The 26,029-nt window shown below is 56.2% G+C and overlaps 2 protein-coding genes across 2 annotated transcripts; both read left to right on the top strand.

Annotated features, from left to right (window-relative positions):
- The first annotated feature begins 789 nt into the window (after positions 1-789).
- LOC136566461 (uncharacterized) lies at positions 790-2,178 on the top strand. The gene has a single exon (XM_066565615.1). It carries the CDS (start codon positions 790-792, stop codon positions 2,176-2,178), a length of 1,389 nt encoding a protein of 462 aa, XP_066421712.1.
- An 18,909-nt stretch (positions 2,179-21,087) lies between these two features.
- Positions 21,088-22,020, top strand: PTF1A (pancreas associated transcription factor 1a). The gene is made up of 2 exons (XM_066561402.1): positions 21,088-21,712; positions 21,818-22,020. The coding sequence occupies exons 1-2, from the start codon at positions 21,088-21,090 to the stop codon at positions 22,018-22,020; spliced, it is 828 nt and encodes a 275-aa protein (XP_066417499.1).
- The last annotated feature ends 4,009 nt before the right edge of the window (positions 22,021-26,029 follow it).

The raw sequence follows: 26,029 nt of genomic DNA, 5'->3' as shown, positions 1-26,029 counted from the left end.
TCTGGTCTTAAACCTTGGCCCTACTCTGTAGAAGAAATGAGTCCTGTGACATGACTCCACTGCCTCCTCTTTCATTCACTTTATGGAGGTTTGCACCGGGCAGTGAAGTGTTTGAAACCTCACTCCAGGGTCTGCCCCACCTCCTGCCATACCCGAGTGATGAGCTGATGGTGACACAACGCTCACAGCACGTCATGTGCTGCTCAGCACCTCATGGATTTATTCCTCAGCTCTTCACACGCAAACGATGCCTCGCCCCAGCCCTTTGAGGTGGTGCTGAGCCACACATCACAGAATTGGAAGCTGAGGGACAGCTGTGGGAAGTGACTCGCCCACAGTCCCCTGGGGCAGGGCAGGGAAATCTGATTACAGAAAGGGTTCTCAAAAGCTCTCCAAGTGTGAGCTGCTGCCAAAATTCACAAAGGCAAAGCAGTTTAAAAGCAAAGCGCCTTATTGAAGAAGTGCCCAGAGTTTTTCAAGACTAAAAGAATTTGTCTCAAGGCAGGTGTGTCCATGGGGACTGGTTTTAGTAGCACTGAGGAATTTGTGTGGAAGAGATTGGCGGCTTGCCACGGGGCAGAAGAAAGAGAAATGCATGCCCATTATTGCGCTCCCTTTTACTGTCTTCTCTTTTGTTGTGATGTTATTTTTTTTTTTTTTTCTGTTGCTCTGTGGTATCCTTCCTCGCTCCTGCTCCCCGGGCTCTCGCTTTCTTCACTGCACTCACCCTCACCTTGTGCCTGATCCCTCCCAGCTCCACATCAGTTCGCTCCCCTTGGTGCCCGAGGGATGAGCGAGCACACCGGAGCACACGGGAGAGCACGGGAGAGCACCGGAGCGCACGGGAGCACACGGGAGCACACGGGAGCACACGGGAGAGCACGGGAGAGCACGGGAGAGCACGGGAGAGCACGGGAGAGCACGGGAGAGCACCGGAGCACACGGGAGCACACGGGAGCACACGGGAGCACACGGGAGAGCACGGGAGAGCACGGGAGAGCACCGGAGCACACGGGAGAGCACGGGAGCACACGGGAGCACACGGGAGAGCACGGGAGAGCACGGGAGAGCACGGGAGAGCACCGGAGCACACGGGAGAGCACGGGAGAGCACCGGAGCACACGGGAGCACACGGGAGAGCACGGGAGAGCACGGGAGAGCACGGGAGAGCACCGGAGCACACGGGAGAGCACGGGAGAGCACCGGAGCACACGGGAGCACACGGGAGAGCACGGGAGAGCACCGGAGCACACGGGAGCACACGGGAGAGCACGGGAGAGCACGGGAGAGCACGGGAGAGCACCGGAGCACACGGGAGAGCACGGGAGAGCACCGGAGCACACGGGAGCACACGGGAGCACACGGGAGCACACGGGAGAGCACGGGAGAGCACGGGAGAGCACCGGAGCACACGGGAGAGCACGGGAGAGCACGGGAGAGCACGGGAGAGCACGGGAGAGCACCGGAGCACACGGGAGCACACGGGAGCACACGGGAGCACACGGGAGAGCACGGGAGAGCACGGGAGAGCACCGGAGCACACGGGAGAGCACGGGAGCACACGGGGGCACACGGGGGCACACGGGAGCACACGGGAGAGCACGGGAGAGCACGGGAGAGCACGGGAGCACACGGGAGCACACCGGAGCACACCGGAGCACACGGGAGCACATGGAGCACACGGGGGCACACGGGAGCACACCGGAGCACACGGGAGAGCACCGGAGCACACGGGGGCACACGGGAGCACACCGGAGCACACCGGAGCACACGGGAGCACACGGGAGAGCACCGGAGCACACGGGAGCACACCGGAGCACACCGGAGCACACGGGAGCACACCGGAGCACACGGGAGCACACGGGAGAGCACCGGAGCACACGGGGGCACACCGGAGCCCACGGGAGCACACGGGAGCACACGGGGGCACACGGGAGCACACGGGATCGCACGGTCCTGCAGCCATGTCCGAGCCAGCAGCTCCCTGCCCGTGCCGGGGGTGACTGCGGGATCCGGCCGGCAGCTCCTGGGGCTCGGATCCCCTGCAGGCTCCGGGGCTGGATCCCCTGCCAGAGCAAACCTTGGCTGTGCTCATTCTGCTCACCTGCTTTGCACACATGCTTTGACAACATTTACAAGGCAACTTCCAGAAAAACTTATCAAGGGCAGAGGAGTTGACGCAGAAATCAGGAAAAAGATGGTAAAAAAGTCCTGAGGGATTCTTGCACAACCTGCTTTATTCAGCAGACAAGGGCTGTTGTACTACTGATGCATGAGATGTAGAAATGAGGACCACAACCGGTCATCTTTGCTCAGGTGTCATTTGTGGAAGACCAAAAGATGGATCCAGACATCTTGTAATAGCAGGAAAAGGAACAGGAAAGAACAGCATCTGTTGCCCAACTTCTATGTAAGAGGCAAAGGCAGCACGGAGGAAGGTGCTGGAGTCAGGGACAGCAAGAATTTGTGTTTTCCTTTTCAGAGGAGTCAGCACTGAAAGATGATGACACAGCTGGTGGATGTCAGTTGAAGAGCTGTCTGTGAGCTCTCAGAAATGGGAGACCTGAGATCAATCCTCCCTGGTGTGAAAGTCTCTTGGGGATAGTTCTGACAGAGACATGGGATGTCTGTGCATTTCCTGGGATTACTGAAGGAGAAAGCCTGGTGAAGAGCTGGGATATGAGCAGTGCTAAAGCAGGTGTTCATTCTTGGGAAGTTCAGGAGATTGACCTCACTGTTAATCAGAATACCAGGTGCAAAATGAACCCGCATACGTTCACTGCCCCAGGAATGACCCTATCCCAATCCAGAAAATGTTCCCTCCCTATTTCAGCCTTTACATTTTACCTCTTGGTCCTGGGCCTCTCCTGAATGCACTTGGGTTCACGCTTGGATCCATTATGAACAAAGATTGTTAAACCTTGTCATGTACAATATGTTTAGCTGGAGTTTCCTTAGGCCCCCAGAGAAGGAGAAAAGGGGCCTCCAAGACACTTCTCTTGGCAATAGCTAAAATAGCCTCTGCCTCTGGGCTTAGTCTGTAAGAAGGGTATTTTCTAAAACTGGATCACATGTAACTTTCTATGACCTTGTAGCCTTCACTTAAGTTTTATGAATGAATCTCTATTAAAAGCAGGGGGTAAATGTTTTTCCTTTGTCCCTCTTTCAGTTTACAAATTTGTCTTCTCCTATAGCCAGCTGTTAAAAGATTGGTTCTGCCCCTGCTTTCACCTTTCCTGTTTTATCAGCTGAGACGTCAAACTGAGGGCCTGACCACTTGGTGTTAAAGATCCATGGCTTTTTTTGTAAGGCAGTGGCCTGGCCAACTCTCTAAATGCTGCCTTCTCCTACAGTTTGAGTTAGCCTCTCATACCCTAAATCACCAGGCATCATTGCCTTGAGCAATGAGCAGCTTCTCTCTCCTAATTCAGGGATGACAGCAGTGAAGCAATAGGTGAAAGAAACTGCGCATTTCTGGTGTTTGAGCACTGCTGAGAGGCTTGATTCTTTTAGCTCTTGAAAATTGCTTGACTTGCCCAGTTGAAAGGGGCTGTAGAAATACTTATGATGGCTTATTATTTTGATCCTGTTGCTATTTTTATTTCTATTACCTATGAGCCAGTTTTTCTTTTCTGCAAAATTTCACCTTTTTGCTCTACACCTGCCTCATGAATAGCCAGAAATTGCCAATTGATAAGTGTTGGAGGAAGCAGATGAACTTCTCCAAAGAGGCAATAAAACTCCCCTGCTCCACCCATACCACAGTATTTACCAAAGTCCCCTAAGCACCTCTCCACAGATAAATACAGCTGATCAGAGGTGTAGAGCTGTGCTTGGGGTGACTTCCTGCAAGGACCTATCCCTCTGTGCCATCAGAACCACTCCTCCGGATGGAGGAAGGCAAACAAAGCTATTTGGTGGAACCATGGTGGGGTGAGGGGGCAGCCTGTGCATGCTCGGGAGATGCGACACAGACAGGATGATGAGACTGGGCTGCTCCACAGCAGGAACACCCCACGGGGTGAGGTGTGGCAGAGGGAGTCGGTGGGAACAAGAGGTGGAGGGTGCGGCATGAAGGAGGTGACATTCTGCCCGAGAAAGGTAACAGGGTAGAGTTTTGGGATCCTGCTCTATGGAGGTATGGCATATGGTTGGGTGGTTTTGGAGAGAGATGGACAATGACTACAGAAAATCACCTCAAATAGATCAGATATTCCAAAGTGTTTTGACAATTTTCCCTCGAAACACATTGCGACTCAAATGACTGCTCTGCAGTGACCTCTAGGGCACGTTTGCTTTCAAACCTGCTGCAACACTCAGTCACCTCGGAAAAACAGCTTCCCCCAAACATATTATATGGATCTACTTTCTCTTCTAAGAGTGGCTTGTGCCATTGCCAGGCTGAAAGTCCTTCTTCACATAATGCCCTACACAGGCCTTGTAGAGAAGAGAGGGTTGTTATCTCCAGTTTGCTGGTGCATCAAAGGAAGTTGCAGATGGTCTGCATGAATCTGATCCAACACTCTTTGAAGTCAATGAAACCCCTTCCCTCGACCCCTCATTCAGTTGTCTCTCTCAGCTCTTTATGCAAATCATAGTCTATTTTGTGTGTCTCTCCAACAAAACCAACGTGCTCCTCCCAAGCATATCCCTTTGTGGAACCTGATAGCAAACCTTTCAGAATTCTTGGTGTTCTCTTCTTCTGATGAAGCGTGACTTGAAAGTAGATTGATGCTATCCAAAGCAGGGGGGAAGAAGTGAGCCCCAACCCTACAAATCTGTTTAAGTACTAATTACAGACAGCTATTATCACTGACTGCAGCAGGACTGCTCACCTGCGTAACAGCCAGGAGGAAGAGGCTTCAGAGAGGAACCTGATGAAAATCAGACACAATGCCAATGAATGCAGGCCACTTGATGCAGGAGGTTGTCAGGAAGCCAAACTGGAAAGTGCCGTCCAAGCCTAAAATGAAATCGACTGCATTTGCTACAAACAAACAAACAAACTGATGGATGGATGGATGGAAGGACAGAGTGCATAAGTCCTAGAAAACTCAGGAGGAAAATGTTGAAAAATTAGACCAAAATTCATGGTGGGGGCTAAACCAAAAAACGGGCAGCCCTAATTGTGGTGCCTGGGATACAACCCTAATGCTTTGTGCCTTACAAGATTGTCCTCATGTATTCATGCGCCAACTGCACCCCCACCCCCAATAACAATTAAAAATCCGGGATACGGATTAAAGCGATAGCAGGTGGCAATCTAATTACTATCAATCTTACATCTGAATCTCTCATTTGTCATATAAGCCCAGCAACAGCTGGCTCTCAGCCCCGGTTATCCTCGTGGCTGTTACAGCAGGTTCAAAGAAGGTGCCGAGGGCTGGTCCCGGATCTGCACGCTGCCAGGGAGCGAGGGGAGCCGAGGGTGTCCGGGTGCTGTGACGAGACGGAGGGAGCGCCACTCAAACCTTTGCTCTTTCTCTTCACTGGGGTCATTCACGGCGGGGCTCGGCCCCATCTTCCATCCATCCCGAACCAGGGCGGACTGATGGGCATCGCCGAGCCCGGGCTGCGGCCGGGCAGCAGCACAGCAAACGAAAGGCCATTCCAGCGAGACCTAGGGAGAAAGCCAATGTCTGGTTTTCGGGGCTGTTTCGGTCATATCGCGGTGCTCCAGGCGGCGGAGCCGTCCCAGCGCCGCTCCCGGCCCGCTCCGAGCGGCGACACGAGGTGGCGGCAGAGCCCCGAGGCTCCCGCTCCTGGCCGGCTGCTCCCGTGGGGAATCTGGAGAGCCGGCCTGGAAAAAGGCGGAGTAAACTATTGTGGGGTGAGTTTGGGGGATGTCTGTGCTCACACTTAACGGAAACTTGGCCGATTTTTGCAGCCAGGTACATCATACATACATCACACACGTTTCCTTCTGAACACGTCACACTTCCACCCCGGAGTGCAATCCAGGCACAAACTTATTCGTAATCTTGAGAGCTCTGTGTGGTGTTTGCCTCTGGAATTAAAACGTGGAGGCTGGCAGCACCATCAGCATCTTTTCTGCCAGCATTTGGTGAGAGACAGTCACCTTGAAATGAAGAGGGACAGTTCTTGGGTAGGGAAGGAGAAGAGGGAGCAAAAGTTGGTGACTCCAGGCACAGGGCAGGGGAGAAAGGGAATGAGGTACCCGCTGAAGTCGGGCAGCATGGACAGGGGTTTCAGCAGGTAACTGGAATGAGTGAAGGAAGAGGCTGAGGTTCCCACTGTAGAGTCATAGAATGGTTTGGGTTGGAAGGGACCTAAAGTATCCAATCCTCCTATCGTGGGCAGGAACACCTCTCTCTGCACCAGGTTGCTCTGAGCCCCATTCAGCCTTGTACACATTAAGAAATGGGGCATCCACAACTTCTCTGGGCAACCTGTTCCAGTGCCTTACTACCCTTACAGTAAATAATTTCTTCATAAAGTCTAGTTTAAACCTACTCTCAAAGCCATTCTCTCTTGTCCTAGCACTACATACCATTTTAAATAGTCTCGCTCCATATTTCTTGTAGGGTCCCTTTTGGTACTGGAAGGTCACAATTAAGTCACTCTTCTCTTTTCCAGCCTGAACAATCCAAATTTTCTTAGCCTTTCCTCATAGGTGCTCAATCCCTCTGATAAACTTCATGGCCTCCTCTGGACTTGCCTCAAAAGGTCCATGTCCCTCCTCTGCTGGGGATCCCAGAGCTGGATGAAGGACAGAATCCCCTCCCTTTACCAGCTGCCCAGGCTGCTTTTGATGCAGCCCAGTGCAGGTTTGGCTCTCTGGGCTGGGAGTGCACATGGCTGGGTCATGTCCAGCCTCTCACCCACCAGCACCCCCAAGCCCCTCTGGGCAGGGCTGCTCTCACTCTGCCCATTCCCCAGCCTGAGCTGACACCATGGATAACAGCATCTCTGAGGACTCCTTAGCCTGTGTAACCTGGATGTGTGTTGTGGCTCAAGCTGTCATTGCCAACACGACTCTTCAAATACATGGGGATATGTTTACCAGGTAAACTCCATTTGCATCTGATAACAGTAAAAAACTGGCAATATTATAACCAAAAATGTTAATGTTAACTTAAAATGTGTTATTGTGTCTTGGCTGCTATTCCTAAACAATTGCAGCCCCCAGGGATCCAAAATAAAGGGAGGCAGCATCTCTGCCCTCTAAAGGGAGGACAATCTGGTGTGTGAAACACCAGGCAGAAGCCCTGGGAATGCAGCTGAGCCGTGAAGCCCTATGGAGGATTTGCAATGAATGCTGGCATGGCAGAAAGAGGGCACTGAATTCACACGATTGCCCCAAGCCTTTGTGTGCCAGGGTGCAGGGCCAGCTCTGCTGCCCAGCCCCACAGCCATAATTAAGGGATTCCCACTCGCCATGAACAGGTGCAGCCCCACCCAAACAACAAGGCTGCAGACAAAAGATTACAAATAAGGCCTAAATCCCTCTACTGTACATTGCAGTGGTGAGGGGGGACAGGTGGCCTAGGGCAATTCAGGTTCAGTCCCCATGCTGCGGTGGGAAATTGCAGCAGCTCATTTGGATTTGATAACTCCTTGCTGGCTCTGTTGATTGGGAGGCCGATGGAGGCATGGATTAAATCAAACAGCCTGTAAGATACTGGCAGTGCAACTTTTCCTACAGGTTTCTGACAGCTTGCAAATAAAGGCACAGATGATGGAGAAGCTGTTTTCTCAAGCTATCCTTTTCTCACACATATTCTATGTAATTTATTCATTCATTCATTAAGCAATAATTGATTATAAAAACCTTGTACATCAGATGAGCCTGACTGTATGCATGCAGGGCATTTGCAATGCTCACACACCTTTGGGACTTGCTATGTCCAGAAGAGGTCCTGAGAGTTTTGGTAACAAAAAATTGTTCAAAATATTAAATTGCCATCTGATGTGATATTTACTGCTTTCCAAATTTATTGCATGTGTCTGTTGCATATTGTTGGGTTAGGCATGTCTTGCCACCGGTGTCCTGTCTGTAGATTTGGAGGGAGGTGTTACCCAGCTCATGCAAATTTCCAGTTTCACAGTCTGTACTACTTCATGCATCTGCCTTGGGTGCCTGTGGCTCTGTTATCACAGATCAGAGTGCTCTGCAAGCTTTCTTCTTGTTATCCTCACCTGAGAGGGAGTGAAAGGCTGTTTTCTGCATTCAGTAGGTAGGGCTGAGTTATGAAACCCTGGATTCCTCTGAATCAACAAAAACACGCCAGCTAAAGTTTAAACAGTGCAAGTTCTCTTCATAGTTGTTAGTGACCTACAAGCATGTAAAGATGGTCTAGAAATAATTTGAAGTAATTAGCTTCCTACATGGTATATTTTCAGTAGTGGTGAAAATCAGCCAGACTAAGTATGGGCCAGACTGAGTGCAAGGTGCTTGAGTTCTTTAAAAGTCTTGTTAGGCTTTTGAATCATTAATGGCAGAACGCCTTGAGAAACATGTAGCTGCCTAAATATTAGTCCTTTAACTTGCAGGTAAGTTGTTTCAGTTCCTTCTGTTGCCAGTGAACCAATAGTGGCATCTTCAACTGCCACCATACTCCACCTTAAAAAAGTTCCCTCCTGAGGGTGGTTTATTGTACCCATCTTTTCCCCTTGCCTATTAATGAGCACCTTATACAGGGCAGTTACATTAGCATAGATGTAGATGCCCAATCCTGCTGTAAATGTTCTCAGGTATCCCACAAGGATAGCCTGCATGAAGGCTCCAGCTGAGCTCCCAGAAAGGTGCAGGTCTCCTATTGATCCTGTATCATACCTGCAAGCCCCAAGTTTTGGATACTCCGTAGTACTTAACATAGTACTAGACCGTATAAGTCATTGCTCTGTGTGGGGGACTGAATCCCTCTCCTAATTAGTGTCCAGCTCTTGACTGGATGAAGTTAATGAGGACTCACACTTGCTTGAGGACGTTGATGCCAGAGGCATGTGTTTACAAGCCTAAAAAAGAGCAAAGAAGAGAGTCCTGGGAAGTATAAATCCATCAGCCTAACCATGATAATGAGAGTCAATTATTAATCAATTTGTAAGCATGTAAGTGATAAGAAGGCAGTAAAACATATCAGCATGGATTAATCAAGAACATATCACTTCCAATTAATTCAGTGTTCTTATTTGAAGGACTAACTAGGCAAGTGTGTAAAGGCATATATGTAATATATGTTGACTCTGTTAGTGTCCAAAGCCTTTACTTTTATTATAAACAAAGCCATTTAATGAGATCTAAATAAAATAGGGATTGAAATGAGCCTATAATGTTTGAATCATGTGAATGTGCTCATCCACAGTTCACTGTCAAATCTGGACATGCCAAGTGGAGTCCTGCAGGTGTCTGTTGCAGCTCCAATGTTTTCAATAATAAATAGGCTATGGGGAAAGAGAGTGCTTAATTCCGCTCCTGAGAGCACTGGCTGGGAGTGGTTGATCTGGAGAACAGGATTGGGACTCGCATTGATCTTCACAGATTGGAGAGCTTGCCTGAAATCAATAAGCCGCACTGTAATAAGACAAGTACAAAATGCAATCTTGGGAGAAAAGACAGATCAAATGCATGATTTGTGAAATGAATAACTGATGAGGCAGCAGTAGCGCAGGAATGGACCAGCTGGCTGTTGTGAACTATGCTCTATGCAAAATGGGAGATGCAAAAAAACAAATGTCATTTGAGGGTACACTAACAGCAGTGTTTTGGGTAAAACATTGAGGTAATTATTCTGCTCTACTTGGCACTGGTGAGGATTAGCCTAAGTACAGCTTTGGACCCTACACTTGAAGAAACGGTAGAGGGAAATTAGCAGCAAACACCATAGAAATGTTAATATGTTTTAGAAGTGCACACTTGAAGGGATATGGATTTGTTTAGTCTCAGGAAAAGGTCATTCAGAAGAGACATGAAAACAATCTTTGTTGTGAGAAAGTTTTTCATAGAGTGGGATGAACAGTGTTCTCCCATGCCTCCCGGAAGGTGAGCACTGGAGAAGAGCTACCAGGCTGAGTAAAAAAGTACTTTCAGTGTGTGGACAACTTCCAAAGGAAATGCAGCATCTCCTTGTGTAGATGTTTTTCGTGTCCCTGGCTTGGTTAATAATTTGCCACAAAGATAAAAGCCTCAGGGCTAAATGGATGCAGAGATGTGGTTTTGCAATGCCTAAATTGTAGGTGCTGGGCACACAGCCCCAAGGCTCCTGGGATAGTGACAGGCAGGTGATCAACATAGAATGTAGGAGAGACCCACTGGGCTCAGTAGGGAGCCAAAAAATGTCTAACTCTGGGCTGGACAAAAACAGAACTGCATTGAGAAGTGAGGGTTGAGGGATCTGCAGCAGAAATCCTTTCCTGGAACTGAACAACCATGACAGGTGAGCCATTCTTGTCAAAAGTCATCACGATAGTTTTAACATGATATTACACCCAAGACTACTCAAAAAAACATCACCAATGTGGAGTATTTCCTTGTGAGGCTATGTGGCAGCTGATGGCAGATTCCTGAGGAATGTGGACTCTTAAGGTGCTTTTAAGCCTTTGGTTTTTCCTGCATCTCTAAACCTTATCTCTTTCCAAGACAGGAATCATAATTTCAAAACTCAGCTCTAATAAATAGTACCTAATACTTTTAATAACATTATTTTAGTTTTAAAAGCCATTAGACAAGTTCATGGAAGGGAGAGAGAGGGAAATGTATCAAGAACTCTTAGACACGTGGATCTATGCATGGCCCAGGATAGTAATCTCATTGCTCTTATGGACAAAACAAAATTTTTCAGGAAGGATTGTAGAACAAAAGAAAAATTGTAAACAATATTTGTCAGTCAAGGAGCAGAAAAGGCATCCCAGTATGGAAGGGGCTTGAACAATCATCAGAAGAAGCCTAGGACTGTGAGAATCAAAGTGGCAAAGAAGGAAAGAAATCCAGTGTTAAGAGGTTGCACTTCAGGCACGTGTGTTCAGAGCATGTGCTGTGGCTGTGTCTTGATAGTCCTTGCCAGGGAGAGGAGGGAAAAGACCTTGGGTCACTAGCGAATGACGAAGTGGTCATGAGCCACTGAAGGAACATGGCCATGAAAAAGGTAAATTGAACCTTTGCAGTACAAAGTGAGGGATTTTGGCAGAAAGGCAAATGCTAACATCATTCTCCAAGGAACTGTGAGAACTCTGCTGGACAGTTGTGTACCATTACGGTTCTGGCTATCCAGGAAGATTAATTTATATGGGGAAAAGGGCAGGGAAAGGTGATAAAGAAAGGGGGAGTCCAATCCTGAGCTTGCTTTTCTTGTCCTGGCAAAGTGAGAGCTGGGAAGGAACGTGTGTCTATAGACCTAAGGGAAAATCCCATGGAGATTGAGATCTTTCATGGGAACCAACACCCACACCAGAACAGATGGGCATAAACCAGGAAGGAAGAATTCAAGGGAGGAGGATGGAAAATTAATGGAGTCTCTAACCAACAAAAAGGATCAATGACTGGAAAGCTTCATTTCTATTTAATCTAGAGCTGGTTTTATTTATGGAAGAGATTATGTAACACAGGCGCTTAACAGAATGAAGAAGTGCCTTGTTACCCATTGGGATAAGACTCTTAGTTGTTGGAAATTGTCAGGAATAAAAAATTGAAGCCAAATCACAGCGCCTCCTGCCAGCTGGTGTTGGGGAGCCTTACTGCCCTTGTTACACGGTAAAGCAAGTCTCTAGCGCTCCACCAGCAGAGCCCTGCTCTGCTGTGTTTCAGCGAACCCTTTTGCACTTGTGGGGACAGCCTTGTGTAGTGTTTCGAACGAGCGATCCTGCCTCGGAGCAGTGATGCCAGGACCCGGTCTCAAGGAACCATTTCCCCTTCTCTTGAGTGGTTTTGCGTCTTGGAGGATAGGAGACTCCTTACCAAATGTGCTTTTTGCATACTGCTTCCCTCCAGGGCCCTGTTTATGCATTCCCCACGGGGGAACGGGAGGGACACGGCACACCCGTACGGCATGGCACGGGCGGGGGGCACCGGGAGAGTCCTACCGGGAGCTCTGGGCAGCCCGGGCAGCCAGCCCCTGCCCCCAGCCTGCCCACGCCTTCTGGGGCGGTCACGGCCCCTTGGAGGAGCCCGTTCCCTGCAGGGACCAGTGGGGTTTGTTGTGGTCTCATTCCGCTGCGCTGCACTAAAGGAGAGACTGCGCCATCCCCGTGCTGCAAATCGGGCACCCGCCCGACATCGCCTACCCTGCAGCACCGTGGCTGCATTTCCCTCCGGCCTGCCCGTGCCCCGGGCCGGGCGGCGCCGGTGGCCCCCGCTGGGCACGGCCGCCCCGCTCGCACCTGAGCAGCTCCCGCAGGAAGCGCCGGGCACAGCCGCGGGGCCTCGGGCCCGGCCACCTCCGCGGGTGTGAATGATATTAACTTTAGGCCCTTCTGTTGACGGGTCAATTTAGAAGCTGATGAAACAGTAAATTGTTGGTGGAAACGTAGGCAGTTTTGTGCTTTGCCAAGCAGGTGCCTGGCGGTTTTCGTCAAGGATTGGTAAATTTACAAGAGCGCAGTGAACGTGCCCTTCCCGGGCTATTGTGAAATTCAGGGGCGAACAAAGGAGAACGTGAATATTCACACAGCCGCCTTTCAGCGTGTGGCATTGCTTCGCAATTTTAAAGCGCTGCGCTTTTTTGTTGTTGTTGTTTTGTCTAGGAAAAAAACTACCAACACTCCTCCCCTCCGAATTAGAAAGTACCTGTTTGCGTTTTAAAGAACATGGAAATCATCCGTGAGCAACCATATAATTTGATTTGCTAAGCAATCTGCGAGGCGATTGCACATCATTTATAATGTTCATTGAGCATTTTGCTTAATTGTGTCTCTTTTTGTAAAGGAAGCACAGCCCCCTCCCGGCTGCTGCCGGCACAAGTGGCCAGATTCCCATGGAGCCGCAGACAACCGCCGGCCCCGCGCGGGGCTTTTCCCAAGAGGAGCCGTCCCCGTACGCGCGTCTGGGGGGCGAGAAAAGGGCTCAGGTACGAGCTCGCTGTCTGAAACCCCTCTGCCCACAGCCCGCGGCTCGGCAGGTGCTGCCGTCCAGGCTGGCGGGTGCCCGGCTCGCCTCTCGCCGGGGCGGTGCGTCCCGAGGACGGCGAGCCCCGGGATCCGCAGGTGCGGGACGGGCCCGGCGGCAGTGATGCCGTGAGGGGCGGATTCCCTTTGCCAGCCCCAGGCCCGCGAGAGGAGCTCGGAGAGACCTGAAACTGGCACCAGAAGAGAAGGGAGGACCTTTCATGCCCGACCTCGCTGCGGTCCGCCCCATCCCGTTCCCCCGCGCATGTTTTGCCGCAGCCGGTCGCGCCTCCGCCCGCCGGGAACCTTTGCGCAGGCCGGCGGCGCGGCCGGGAGCCCGTCGGGCGCCTCGGGGCAGGGAGGGACCGGCCGGGGGGACGGCGTTGAGCGGGAATGGGGCGAGCCCCTCGCAGCCGGCGAACCCCCGCCTTTCAGGCCCCCGTAGGGAGCGGCAGGAGAAGCCAAGCAGGGCTCGGCGGGAGCGCGGCTGGGGCTGGCAGCCCCTCCGCTCTCCGGCGGAGGGAAGCCAGCAGCCCGCCCGCCGCCCGCCCGCACCTTTTGCCTGCCGCGACCGCCCAGCCGCACCATATAATTTGATTTTCCCCCGTGCCCGCAGATCGATTGCAGCTCATTTGATACATTCAGCGGTTCCTCGGGACGGGGAGGGGGGAGAAGGGCGGGCCGAGGGAGCCGGCGGCACAAGTGTTGGGATTCCCATGGGCTGTGCCTGCTCTCCAGCTTGCCGCACTGGCACCCCGGCCCGAGCGGCCGAAGGAGGGGGGTTTGCAGACACAGTGACCTCCGCGATCTCGGTTTGAAAGAGCCTGAAAGGCGGCCCGCCATGGTGCATTACCAGCCCAGCGCCCAGGTACCGGCTCGGAGGGGAGGGCGCACAGCCGGGCCGACCCCGGCTGCAGGTGCCGCCTCCTCCGCCGGGCGGGCGAGGGCCCGGGGCCGCCGCGCCGCCTTTGTGGGGCCGCGTCCCGCCGCGCCGCGCTCGCCCCGGGAGCGGCTCCGAGGGGGGAGAGCCTTTCCCCGCCTTGTTTATGGGCCTCACACGGTGGAGGGGGAAGGGGTGGGCTCGCCACTGCCTGCTCTGCTCCCTCCGCACCCCTTGGGCCAGTCCTTGCTCCGGGAAAGCCGCCCGGGTCCGGGTCCCGGGCACCTGCCTTCGGGGATGCTTGGGCTGCAAAGTCCGGGGGTGCTGTGGGCTGGTGAGGTTCTGCTGGCAAACGAGCTTCCGCAGACGTATCTGCAAAATGTTTTTGGGTCTCCAGTACCTCGCAGCTCAGCCCTGTCTGGTGCCTGGCGGGCGGGACTCCTCACCGCGTCTTCAGACCAGGAAAGTTGTGTGAAAGTCTATTACCACGAAAAGCACAGTGCCCCGCGGTTGCACTGGACAAAGTGTGATTTCAATTATGCTATCAGTGGTAAAAAATTCCTAGAAGTTGATAAACAAAATGCAGAGTTTTTTTTCTCACTAAACCTTTCCTGGTAATTATCATTTGCACAGATACTGGGCAAACTCTGGTCCCGTCTTTTGAAATACTCTTGCTTCCTTTCTCAATCAAACATTGCAACTCTGAATAAAGTGCAGCACGCCAAGGAATCCCAACAGGTGAGCTGTTGAGTTTTATAATTTGAGGAAAAAATTATCACATCCAGAATTTACTCCACTGAGACTTTATGGACTTCAGACTTGTTGTTTAACCAAACGCTGACAGTGTGGGTATGAAGATTTGAGAAGAATATTGGGTAGAGCCCGCATGGATGAAGATGGAGCTCTCCTGACTTGTCTTTCCATGACTGTGGAATGACCCCTTGAAGGGTATTGGATCAGCAATAGAAGTCAGGAAAATTATGCAGGTAATATAGGAATAAGAGTTGGATGGGAAACCAAACGCACCTGAGCACTTTCTGGGGACCTGGGGTATGGCCTCAGCTTCAGCTAACAGGATTCGTTGCTCTGGAATATCACATGAGTTTGGAGCTACTTCACAAGGCTCTGGGCTGAAAGGCAGCGTGCGGGGTGCGGATCTCGCCCCTCACCTGTGACTCCCCTTCACCTCGGAATGCTGCCCCTTTAACGCCACCCGTTATCCATCATTTTACGTGTCCCGGCTGTTGGGTGAAACGTGGCAGACAGTGGAGGCCGGGGCACCTGCGGGTTCGGGCGGCTCGGAGGCAGCGGGGGCCGGGCAGCTCCTGCCCCTCGCGCAGCACCCGCGGGGGCTCCGGGTGCGCGGACAGGAACAAGGACGGGCGCTGCCGCGCCTCACCCTGCGGCTCATCCCCGCGGAGGGGCTGAGGAGCAGCTCCCGGTGCCGTGCTCCTGCCTGGGTGCCCGATGGGAGACACTCCCGCCGCGCCCGCCGGCCGCTAAGACAGCCCGGACATGGGCGTGCGAAGGTGCTCGTGGGGATCGGGGCAGACTCTTGGGGAGTGCAAAGCCCGCCAGGACCCGACCCTCGGGCCCGGTCCGACGTGCTCAGCTCGGCAGGTGCTGGGACAGTCAGCGAGCCGGGACTGGCAGCCTGTCCCGCTGAGGGCAGAGCATGTCCCGTGAGCTTTGCAGCCCCTCCGGGGCGAGGGACTGCCCTCGCTTCTCGTCCCGGTTCCAAGAGACCTCAGAGGAAAGCTCTCTATCAGCGGGAAGCGATAGGTGGCGGCGGGCCCAGCGCGCCTCTTGCCCTGGACAAGAGGAGCCTCTGAAACACCCGAGCTGGCCCAGGCCTCTGGGTAAGGATCCGCCGCCAACGACATTGAATTAACAAACACTACCAACATCCTCCCCAAATAAACCATAACAAGCACCAGAGACACAAAGGAAGCCCCCAAGCTTACCAACCAACCACACCCTGCAGCTGCCACTGCAACCAGCCCAGCGCTCCGTAGTAAGGGCAGCGGTAAGATGCAACTGCCAACCCCCCCTAAAACAAAGCACAACCCTAAAAATAAAACAAATTCTATCATAAATTCCTACTCGGCCTCTCTCCTGGGCTGGGCTCGATTTACTGCGCGGGGGAGTGCACAGGGCCGAGCACCCCAGCAGAGTCAGGGCCGAGAGTGCTCTGGGTCTCTTCAATGCGAAGTTCGTGCCCTCTCCTTATTCCCCCGGCGAGGGGCTTTGCGTGGTCCGTGGAGTGTCGGGAGTGGGTGCTGGTGGGCCAGACTGCTCAGGCAGCCCTGCATGGCCCCATGTCCCGCCCTGTCTCTGGACCTTGGGCGAATCCTGGTTCCCGTGAAGGTGGCTGCCAGCTGGACTTGTGGTGTGGTCACTGACTTCGAGAGAAAGGCGATGCGCCTTTTGGCGTGCACCCAAAGGTGTCCAAAGGTGTTTTCGTTGTCCACCCCCCTTCCACCTCCCCTTTAACACTTGTTACTGCCCTCGGCGAATTGAAATAACCATGTGTCAAGCGCTGTTCATCCGTTTTCATTGCTGGAGAGTGGTGCAGGGAGGTGTCCTTCCCGAGAGCAAAACGGGGCCAGGTGAGACATCCATGCTGGACAAATATTGAAAGAAGGGAGTTTGCGACACAGGCGGTGGTGCCCAAGTGCGGTGCGGCGGCCCAGGTTCCGCTTGTACATGCTCCTGGTTTTTGCAGTTTTCCTTTTGTAATATCTTGGGCAACCCGAGAGGAACCTTCCCGCGCCTCTGGCGGTTCCTTCGGAGACGGTACTCATCTCCCAAAGGCAAATGTACGAATTGGAATCGTTCATCTTTAAAGCCATCACTGCAGCAGGGGTGAGGGCTGAGTCCGGCACAGCGAAGGAATCGCTCCTGCCGGGTGTCGCATCGAGCGCTCAGGAGCCGGGGAGCGATGTTCCATTGCCTGCGCACCCCAGCGCACGGGCAGAGCGCTGCCCGCGCCTGTCGTGGGGGTCTCCCTGCATCGTTTTCCTCCCTGGGGCACTGCTCTCAGATTTTCCAATGATCTGCTAGGTCTGGCTGGTTTCAAGACCGGTTTCCGAGCCCCCAACAGTTTGGAAACAGTGGCTTCTCAAAATATCCCTCCGCTTCCCTTTGCAACTTGCTCCCTTCGCCGTCGGTCCTGACGGAGCTGCCTCTCAGGGATAGACAGACCGCACTGACTGACTTCCCAGGCTACCTGCCTGAGTTTTGTGGCCCGGTGGTGTCGTGCCACCTCCCCAGTGTGGCATTCGCATCACACCGTGCGCCAGAGCTGAGCAGGCACCGGCAGCCCGGGGGGAAGGGGAAAGATTGCCATGGTTAAATGAACTGGGTTCCCCACTCCCTCTGGGCATTTGTTCCTCTTGGATCAACAGGAGAGATCCTCTTCTCCTCTTTCTTACCCCTTAAGACCTTCAGTAAGGCTGTCGGGAAGATGCTCCACCACGGCGTTAAGGAGGGGCACCCCGGCCTTGTCATGCTCTCGAGGAGAGGGACATACCGTGGTCAAAACGCTGCGCTGGGAGGAGGCTGGTGGCAGAGGTTTTGGGGAAAAGAGCCTGTTTGGGGGTGTTATTCCCCTTCACGATCCGGTGGCACTTAGCCTGTCTGACCTGGGGGAAACTTTGCAAGGCGGGTGGATGTGGCTCTGCGTGTCTCGAGCAGGAGCAGCGGGGTCAGGAGCCACTCGACATGGTTTGCTCATCGGCTTTCAAGTGTCTGGCTCCAGCCAGAAAGTGGCATGAGCAAGGACTCGCCACCATGGGTGATGACTCCTTGGGAGGGAGGGAACAGAGCCAGCTCTGTGGCCAGGAAATTCCCCCGAATTCACCTCGGTGTTGCTAGGGGTTTGCTTTCTTCATTTTCGGTGTGTTTTGCGGTAGGTGTGACATGGATTTGAGAGGGATGCAAGGTATATGTTAGATTTATACTTGTGCTTCTGGCTATGGTGCTCCGCCCGTAGCGATCATTCCCTGGCTGCACTCAAATCCACTTGCTTTTGAAAAAGGAGATTCCTCTGCGCTGCACGGGGCCAAGGTGGGGAAGGAGCAGGCTCCCGTTCAGGTGTGTCCCAGCGGGACAAGAAGGGTCAGGAGCTGAGCCCCTGTTCCCGGCTCTGCACAGGCCTGGAGCCCGGGCTGCTGGAGGGGAGCGGGCGCCGCAGCTCGGCAGAGCAGCACAGCTGCGGCACCGGCTGTGGGTAACCTGGCGGCTCCCGGGGGCCGTGGGGCTGCTGGGGGGGCCGTGGACTCTCCCGGACCACCCAGCCTCTCCATCCCGCCCAGCAGCCTCAAGACCACGACAGGTCCCTGGCCTCCCACCAGCGCCTCACATCCATCTACCGTGGGGTGGCAAAGCATTTAATCCAGCCAGCGCTGAGGAGGGCAAAGGAGGGACAGGGATGCTCTCAGGGGGCAGCGCGACCCCTTGGGGAGCCCCGGGGCAGGGAAGGGAAAACATCTCTGTCGGTGCGGTGTCGAAGCTGTGTTTGCTCTCCCAGGTGGGTCTTTCGGCTCAGCGGGACAGGGCTGCTCGGGAAGAGTGACCCGAGGGTGAGCGATGCCTCTGCCAAGATACAGCTGGGAACGCCGAGGGGCCTCCTGGCCGCCGTGCTCGGTGCCGCTCGGAGCGGTCCCCACCAGGCCACCGGGCAGCGAGCCTGGGGGAAGCCAGCCTTGTGCCCCGGCCGCACGGAGTGCCAGCAGCAGCTCTGAGCGGTGTGAACACCATCACAGCCCACGGAACCCAGGGAAGGGATAATTGCCCGCACTCGACGCTCGTGAGACCGCATCTAAGACTTGCGGGCATTTTTTGGACAGCCGGTGCAGCAAACAGTCGTGAGGGGCGAAGGGCTGACGAGGCAGAGGAAGCTGGGGCAGCTGCCTGGGGCGGGAGGGCTCTCCTGGAGCGGGGCTGGCTCAGCCTGGGGCAGAGGCAGTGTCGGGGGCACTCCGCAGCGCTGCGGGGATGGGCATCCAGCAGCCTGGCTCTGGACAGAGTGCGTGGTGACAGATCGAAGGATGGCGGCCGTGAATGGAAACAGGAGTCCGGACGCACTCATCCCAGGCCCCTCCGAGGTCCCCGGTCCCGCCCCGCGGGTGGACGTGAACGGGGAATTGCGCTGCCATTGCATCGCCCCTGTAACGGGACATTCCCACAGTTTCCCCTTTCCGGCACGGTGGGAGCAGTCCCACGGCCACTCGTGGGCGGTTCCTGACTTCGCGCACAGGTCTCCGCCTTCCCTTCTCGCTCTTTTCGCGTGGGCCGTCTGCAGGCGGGACTTTCCAAGAAGCGGTTCTTGCAAAGCTCTTTGTTCCCTCCCGTGACTCACGCGTTTCCCTGCCCTTATCACGGCGATGTCAGCTGCTTTGAAGTCCGGTCATTTATTACCTTCCCGGAGCTGGCCCTGTCTTGCTCTGCTGATAGACCCGGGGACGTTTCCACGCGGAGTTTGATCTCTGCCCGCGCTGGTGGCACGCTGGAAAGTCACTTTCGATAAACCTGGACAGACTCTGCCGGACAAACTATTGCAGCGCTAATGACAGAGATAATCCTCTCCTAATCTGGCGGGTAATCCATTTCACCCTAGTGAGAATTTTTAAGGCTTTAATCAGTGAGAGTCTGTTAGGGAATTATTAACAGAGCCTCTGCCGAGCGAGCTCGTCCAGAGAGGAGCAATGGGAGTGGGAAAAGGGAGAACGCAACGGGGCCCGGTGAGGTCAAAATCGATGCACGGCCAGGCCAGAGAGCTGACGTGATGAATTTTGATGTTGCGATAGAATTGCCTTCAGTTCGAACGCCACGAAAAACCCGCGCCATCGATTCCCCTATGCCCGCTGTGACAGCGGCTCTGCTGGCGGCGGGGACCGGCACTCCCGGGAGAGCGGGAGAAGCGCTGGGGGTAAGACGTGCAGGGGTGACGCTTCCCGGTGCCGAGAGGGAGGCCGTGCCAAAGCCCAGAGGCGCGTTTCGGTAGCGGCTCTTGAGGAGAGGTGCCGAGGCGCTCCGGGGCCCCTCGCTCGACGTGCGGGGCCGCCGTTGGGAGCTGCGGCCACGACAGTGCGGGTCTGTGCCGGGCGGTGCGAGTCTGTGCCGGGCGGTGCGGGGCTGTGCGGGGCAGTGCCGGGCAGTGCGGGGCAGTGCGGGGCGGTGCGGAGCGGTGCGGGGCAGTGCGGGGCTGTGCCGGGCGGTGCCGGGCGGTGCGGGTCTGTGCCCGGCAGTGCGAGTCTGTGCCGGGCGGTGCGGATCTGTGCCAGGCGGTGCGGGGCCGTGCGGGGCTGTGCCGGGCGGTGCGGGTCTGTGCCGGGCTGTGCCAGGCTGTGCCGGGCGGTGCGGGGCTGTGCCGGGAGGTGCGGGGCTGTGCGGGGCTGTGCCGGGCGGTGCGGGGCTGTGCGGGGCTGTGCCGGGAGGTGCGGGGCTGTGCCGGGCGGTGCGGGGCTGTGCGGGGCTGTGCCGGGAGGTGCGGGGCGGTGCCGGGCTGTGCCGGGAGGTGCGGGGCTGTGCGGGGCTGTGCCGGGAGGTGCGGGGCGGTGCCGGGCTGTGCCGGGAGGTGCGGGGCTGTGCCGGGCTGTGCCGGGAGGTGCGGGGCTGTGCGGGGCTGTGCGGGGCTGTGCCGGGAGGTGCGGGGCTGTGCCGGGCTGTGCCGGGAGGTGCGGGGCGGTGCGGGGCTGTGCCGGGAGGTGCGGGGCTGTGCCGGGCTGTGCGGGGCTGTGCGGGGCTGTGCCGGGCGGGGGCTCCGTCGGGTCCCGCCCGCCCCCTCCCGCCCGGTGCTGGGCACCGCCCCCCGGCCGCGCGCGGGGTCCCCCGCCCTCCCCGGCGCGCTCTGATTGGCTGGCGGCGGGGCCCGGCGGCACGCGCCCGGGGATGTCGTTATAAGACCCCTCGCGTGCCGGCCCGCGGCGCCAGCGGCTCCGGCCCCTCCCGGAGAGCGGCGGCGAGGCCCGGCCCCGCCACACCGCGGCGGGCAGGGCAGGGCAGGGCAGGGCGGGGGCGGCCCCGCCACCGCCACCGCCACCGCCGGGGCGGCTCGGGCAGCGGGCCGGAGACAGCGGCTGCGGGCGCGTCCCGGCGGGGCTGCCCCCCTGCCCCGTCCCGTCCGCGCCGGGCCCGGGAGCAGCATGGAGACCGTGCTGCTGGAGCACTTCGCCGGGGGGCTGGACTCCTTCTCCTCGCCCCCCTACTTCGACGAGGAGGATTTTTTCTCCGAGCCGCCTCCGCGGGACGTGCTGGCCGCGGACGGGCTGCTGGAGCCGGACGTGGATTTCCTCAGCCGGCAGCTGCAGGAGTACTACCGCGACGGCGGCGACCCCGAGGTCGGCTACCGCTGCCCGGCGCCGGCCGCCGCCTTCCCGCCGTCTCCCGCCTCGCCCGGCTTCGCCTACGAATGCTGCGGGGCGGCGGGCGCGGCCCTGCTGTCCCCCGGGGGGCGGCTCCAGGCGCTGGGCTCGGCCAAGCGGCGGCGGCGGGTGCGCTCCGAGGCGGAGCTGCAGCAGCTCCGTCAGGCCGCCAACGTGCGGGAGCGGCGGCGGATGCAGTCCATCAACGACGCCTTCGAGGGGCTGCGCTCGCACATCCCCACGCTGCCCTACGAGAAGCGCCTCTCCAAGGTGGACACGCTGCGCCTGGCCATCGGCTACATCAACTTCCTCAGCGAGCTGGTGCAGTCCGACCTGCCGCTGCGCAGCGCCAGCAGCGAGAGCCCCAGCCAGCCCAAGAAAATCATCATCTGCCACCGCGGCACAAGTAAGTGGCGGGCCGGCACGGCCCGGCGCGGCCCGGCACCGCGCTCCGCAGGAATGCCGGCCCCGGCAATAACCCCCTGCCTCCCTTTTCCCTCCTGCCCTCCAGGATCTCCCTCTCCGAGCGACCCCGACTACGGACTCCCCCCTCTGGCCGGTCACTCGCTGTCGTGGACTGATGAAAAGCAGCTCAAGGAGCAAAACATCATCCGGACAGCCAAAGTGTGGACCCCCGAGGACCCGCGGAAGGTGAACAACAAACCCTCCGTCAACGACATAGAGAACGAGCCCCCCTTCGACTACGTGGCGTGAGGCGCCGCGCGGGTGGTCCCCGCCCCCGCCCGCTCTGTACATGCTGTATGTAGAGACCTATATTGTAAATGTAATTTAAGATTCAGACTCTAAGGGCAATCAAATTTATTTATCTATTTATTACGGAGTAGTGATAATGAGGTAGAATCGTTTGTTTTGAATATATAATTTATATAATTTATCTTGATTTTTTTAAAGATATGCAATAGGTTTATTCCACCAGCACCTTTTTTTTTTTTTTATTTTAATGGGGGCAATACGTCAGAACCTGTGAAAATAATTTATTGCCGCACGTGGACTCTCCTTGTGTTTGTTAATAATAAACCCGAATTGTACGTTGTGGAGCAGTATATTTGTGGGAAGCGGCTTCCGAGGGTCCCGCCACATCCCGAGGAAGCCTTGCAATGAACGCCTGGACCGGTGTCCAGGCGGGCTGAGCCCCAAGGCTTATGGCATCCTCAGCCCAGATGCTGGCCTCACTCTGCCCCACCGCCGGCTCGGGCTGCGCTTATAGCGCCGGGGGGACGGGGACGGGCGGGGACACACTTTCGCCTTCTCTCCACCCCTTTTGACGTCCTCTCCTGAAGTGCTTCCAACTGATGTCTTTGTCTACCTCTAGAAGGTCCCCTCCTTTCAGTGTCTCAGCACCGCTTGTGGTTTCCAGCTGGAAGACCCGAGCCCCCAAACACAAACCTTGCGAGGGTGTGTGTCCCCCGCCTCGTACCCCCGACCGCGCCGCCGTGGGATTGGGCGCGCTGTCCAGAGCCGCACAAAGCTGCTCCTGAAAGTTGCCGGGGAGGGAAGGACGAGGCTGGGGGCCGGGCGGGCCTGGGGCTCTGCCGGCTGCCCCGAGCCTTCCGCGGTTCTCCCACCGGCCGCGCCTTGGAAACAGCCCCCGCGCCCCTCGCCCTGGGGCTGCCGCTGGGGGCGGGGGAGGGGGGATAGGGGGATGGCAAAGCCATCGTGCAACTGGTGGCAGAATCGCTCTGGTAGCCCCAGCTCAGCGTGCCCGGCTGCGGAAGGGACGGCTGGGCTGCACCTGCCCGGGGGCGAGGGGTGGGGGCGGCAGGGGCCGGGCGGGCTGGGGGCTGTGAGTGCTCCCGGCGGGAGCGGGGGGGCGGCCCCGGGCTGGGACGGGGGGCTCGGCCCGACGCCGCAGGTGCTGATTTTCCCGTGGCACCCGCGGCTCAGCCCCCGGCAGAGTCCCAGATGCCCGGCCAGGCCCGCGGCCGGAGCAGAGCTGTCCCCGCGCGGTGCCCAGGCGGATGGGAACCGCCCGGGTGAGCCAAGGTATAATTATAACTCATAATATACTGTACATCTCTCCTTCTCCTTTTTTTTTTTTTTTCCCAAACTGCCTCAAAGTGGGAGCAATATGTTGCATGCATGCTAATTGCATTAACCTAGTTAAACACATTTAGTTCCCTAGCGCGGATGGCATGGATCTATTCCAATAGCAATTAGAGGAGCTACTTACACACACAAACACGCCGAGGCTGGCCCGGGGCGGGGGCTGGGTGGTGGGGGATCACTACTTATTTATTTGCTCACTTTTCGTGCGATTCTGGGCTGTGGCGGGGCTGACCGGCCGCAAGCCTCGCCCCGTCCGGCGGCAGGCGGGCGGTACCGGTGTCATTGAACTTAAACGGGGCTCTTTGGGAGAAAAAGAGCCGACCTATAATTCGATCTTGTCCTGTATTAGGACCTCATTAAACACAGAAAGTCGCTTTTTCACAAATGCTTCCATCAGGCATGTAATCTCATTACACTCATTAGAAAGTCAAATGTTAGTCGGACTTCAGTTTAATTATAAGTTATGGAAGTGTTGTACCGTTTCCTTCTGTGTATAGCCTCGTTCGTCTCAATTGGCTTTGGTGATGCGATTCCCCCACAATTAAAACACTACAATCATTGTTATGTGGCACCTTTTCTTTGGCGTGCCACTTTTTTGTGATTCAATGCTTCAACACATCCTTTAGTATGGTGCAGATGAAGCGGAAGAGCCGGCCTTCGCATGTAAAGCACCAGGGTCTCTATCTTGTCACTCTCCCGTCTTGACTTGGCAAGTCCCTTTAAACGCAATCTTCAAAGAGACTGACAGCTCCTTTTGACTGACTCATCATCCATTCACCCCAGCGCCGCGCTCCTGCGACAAAATCCGCCGCACAGGGCAGGAGGGACGCGCCTATGCAGGTCCCCCGGCCCAGAGGGACCCGGCGGCTCACGCAACGCCGCTCGCAGCTCTTGCGGCACCTTTGGGGGGTTTGCTGGTGAGAAACACGGCTCGGCGCGGTACGGACCAGCGTGGGGAAGGCGTGACTGACAGCCACGCAACCCCGGTTCCCAGCCGCCTGCCCCCTCCTCCCCGCGGCCGTGAGCTGCACCCTCTAGCGCTGCCCCCGAGGCCCCGTGGGCAGCGGCTCCCCGCCTCCCTGCCCCGCTCCCAGAAGCCCCGCTGTCCCCCAAAACACCGCACCGGCTCCCGTGGGGCCACCCCTCCGCGCCCGCACTGCCCCGACGGCGCCCCGGGGGCGGGGGAGGCCCGTCCGGGCCCCGGGACCGTCCCGCCTCCCTCCGCCGCTCCCCGCAGCCCCGCGGGAGCTGGAAAGCAGGGTCGGAGAGAACAAAAGGGGGGGAATCCCCAGCCCCGCTTGGGGTGGGAGGGAGTGTTAGAGGCACTTGCAGGCGGTTTGCTTCCCGCAGTCTCGCAGCAGGGAGGTGCGGATTCTAGGTGTGCGGGCTGATGCTGTGCTTCCGGAACCAGCATCACTCGTGATGCCCCAGGTGTAAAGACAACTTAATTACCGAAACCGACAGTCCTCCATAAAAAAACCCCACCAAACCAAACAAAAAACCCTAAACCCCAACGACAACAACAAAAAAACCCAACCCGAAAAACTAAAGCAACAAACAAAACCCAAAAAACAACAAGCCCCCCCACCCAAAGGAAGGGAAGCATCAGACCGCTCGCCTGCACAGCCAGCAAAGGGATGGGAAGGCGTGCGTGACTCCTGGGCAGAGCCGTGCGCAGGCAGGGGCTGCCGTGGGCACTGTGAACCCGTCCCGCCGCGGTTCCCAGGGCCTCTCATCTGCCGGCAGTCGGGTGAGCGCCCTGCGAGGCGCGGGGCGTGAAGCCTCCCGAGCCCGGGATCTCATCCCTCTTTCATTCACGCATCTCTCGCTGGCACCGAGTACCAGCTGCGAGGTCGAACAAACACCAGTTGAGTGTCCCCTGGTAAACCTCCCGCTTTCCAAAGCATCCCGCAGCCGGTGGGAATGGTCCTAAATAACTCCACAACAAACCGCGCTGCCGAGACCTGGAAGCGTGGGCGGGAGGCGATTCCCACGACGGGGCCGGGGTCTGGCCAACAGGTGCTCGGGTTTGGCGGAGGGCGCCGGGGGAGCCCGGGGAGGCAGAGCCTCCGCTGCCAGAAAGCAGCCTGCTCCGGCGCCTCCGGCTTTACATGGCGTGGAAGCCGCAAACAATCGCAATGATATCTTTATTGCTAGGTTCATGTCCTGGGCTATAACATATCAATCCCTGTCGTGGTTCTCTCAGATGCACCTGGTATTTCAAACTTGTTCTTTTTGTGCTTCTGGGTCCTGGACTGCAGCTGCCTAAAGCGAGCAAAGAGAGAGGCCCTTACAATGTGTCCAAGACGTGTTGGCATGGTTTGCTTGTCTTTAATGTACCATTAACTATTGTCTTTACACAATATGGGAACTGTAAAGCATGACATGTGTTATAATAAAACACATTTTCAACGATACACTTGGACTCGGCGCTGGGATGCAAGCAAACAAACAGGCCCAAATCTTGTTTTGTCTCCCTCGCTAAGCCTACTGGCAATTAAACTTAAGACCACTGCTTTCCCCTGATCAGCCAATTAAATTTTATGTCTCCTAATTTTTCACATAGAAAAAAAGTCTCGGTGCCGGCCCCTAAAGACATTGATTTTCTTGCTATCACCTGGCGCTCAGACCTTAGTTCCATTTATCAAGAAGGGAA

This window comes from Molothrus aeneus, chromosome 1 (genome assembly GCF_037042795.1).
Source record: "Molothrus aeneus isolate 106 chromosome 1, BPBGC_Maene_1.0, whole genome shotgun sequence".
NCBI classification, from domain to species: domain Eukaryota; kingdom Metazoa; phylum Chordata; class Aves; order Passeriformes; family Icteridae; genus Molothrus; species Molothrus aeneus.
Note: the sequence above shows the minus strand (reverse complement) of the source record. Positions and strands in the feature narration are given on the sequence as shown.

Coding starts and splice junctions, on each gene's coding strand:
- LOC136566461 (XM_066565615.1), top strand. CDS start 790: ATGAGCGAGCACACCGGAGCACACGGGAGAGCACGGGAGAGCACCGGA.
- PTF1A (XM_066561402.1), top strand. CDS start 21,088: ATGGAGACCGTGCTGCTGGAGCACTTCGCCGGGGGGCTGGACTCCTTC. Junction 21,713..21,817: donor CATCTGCCACCGCGGCACAA/GTAAGTGGCGGG, acceptor CCTGCCCTCCAG/GATCTCCCTCTCCGAGCGAC.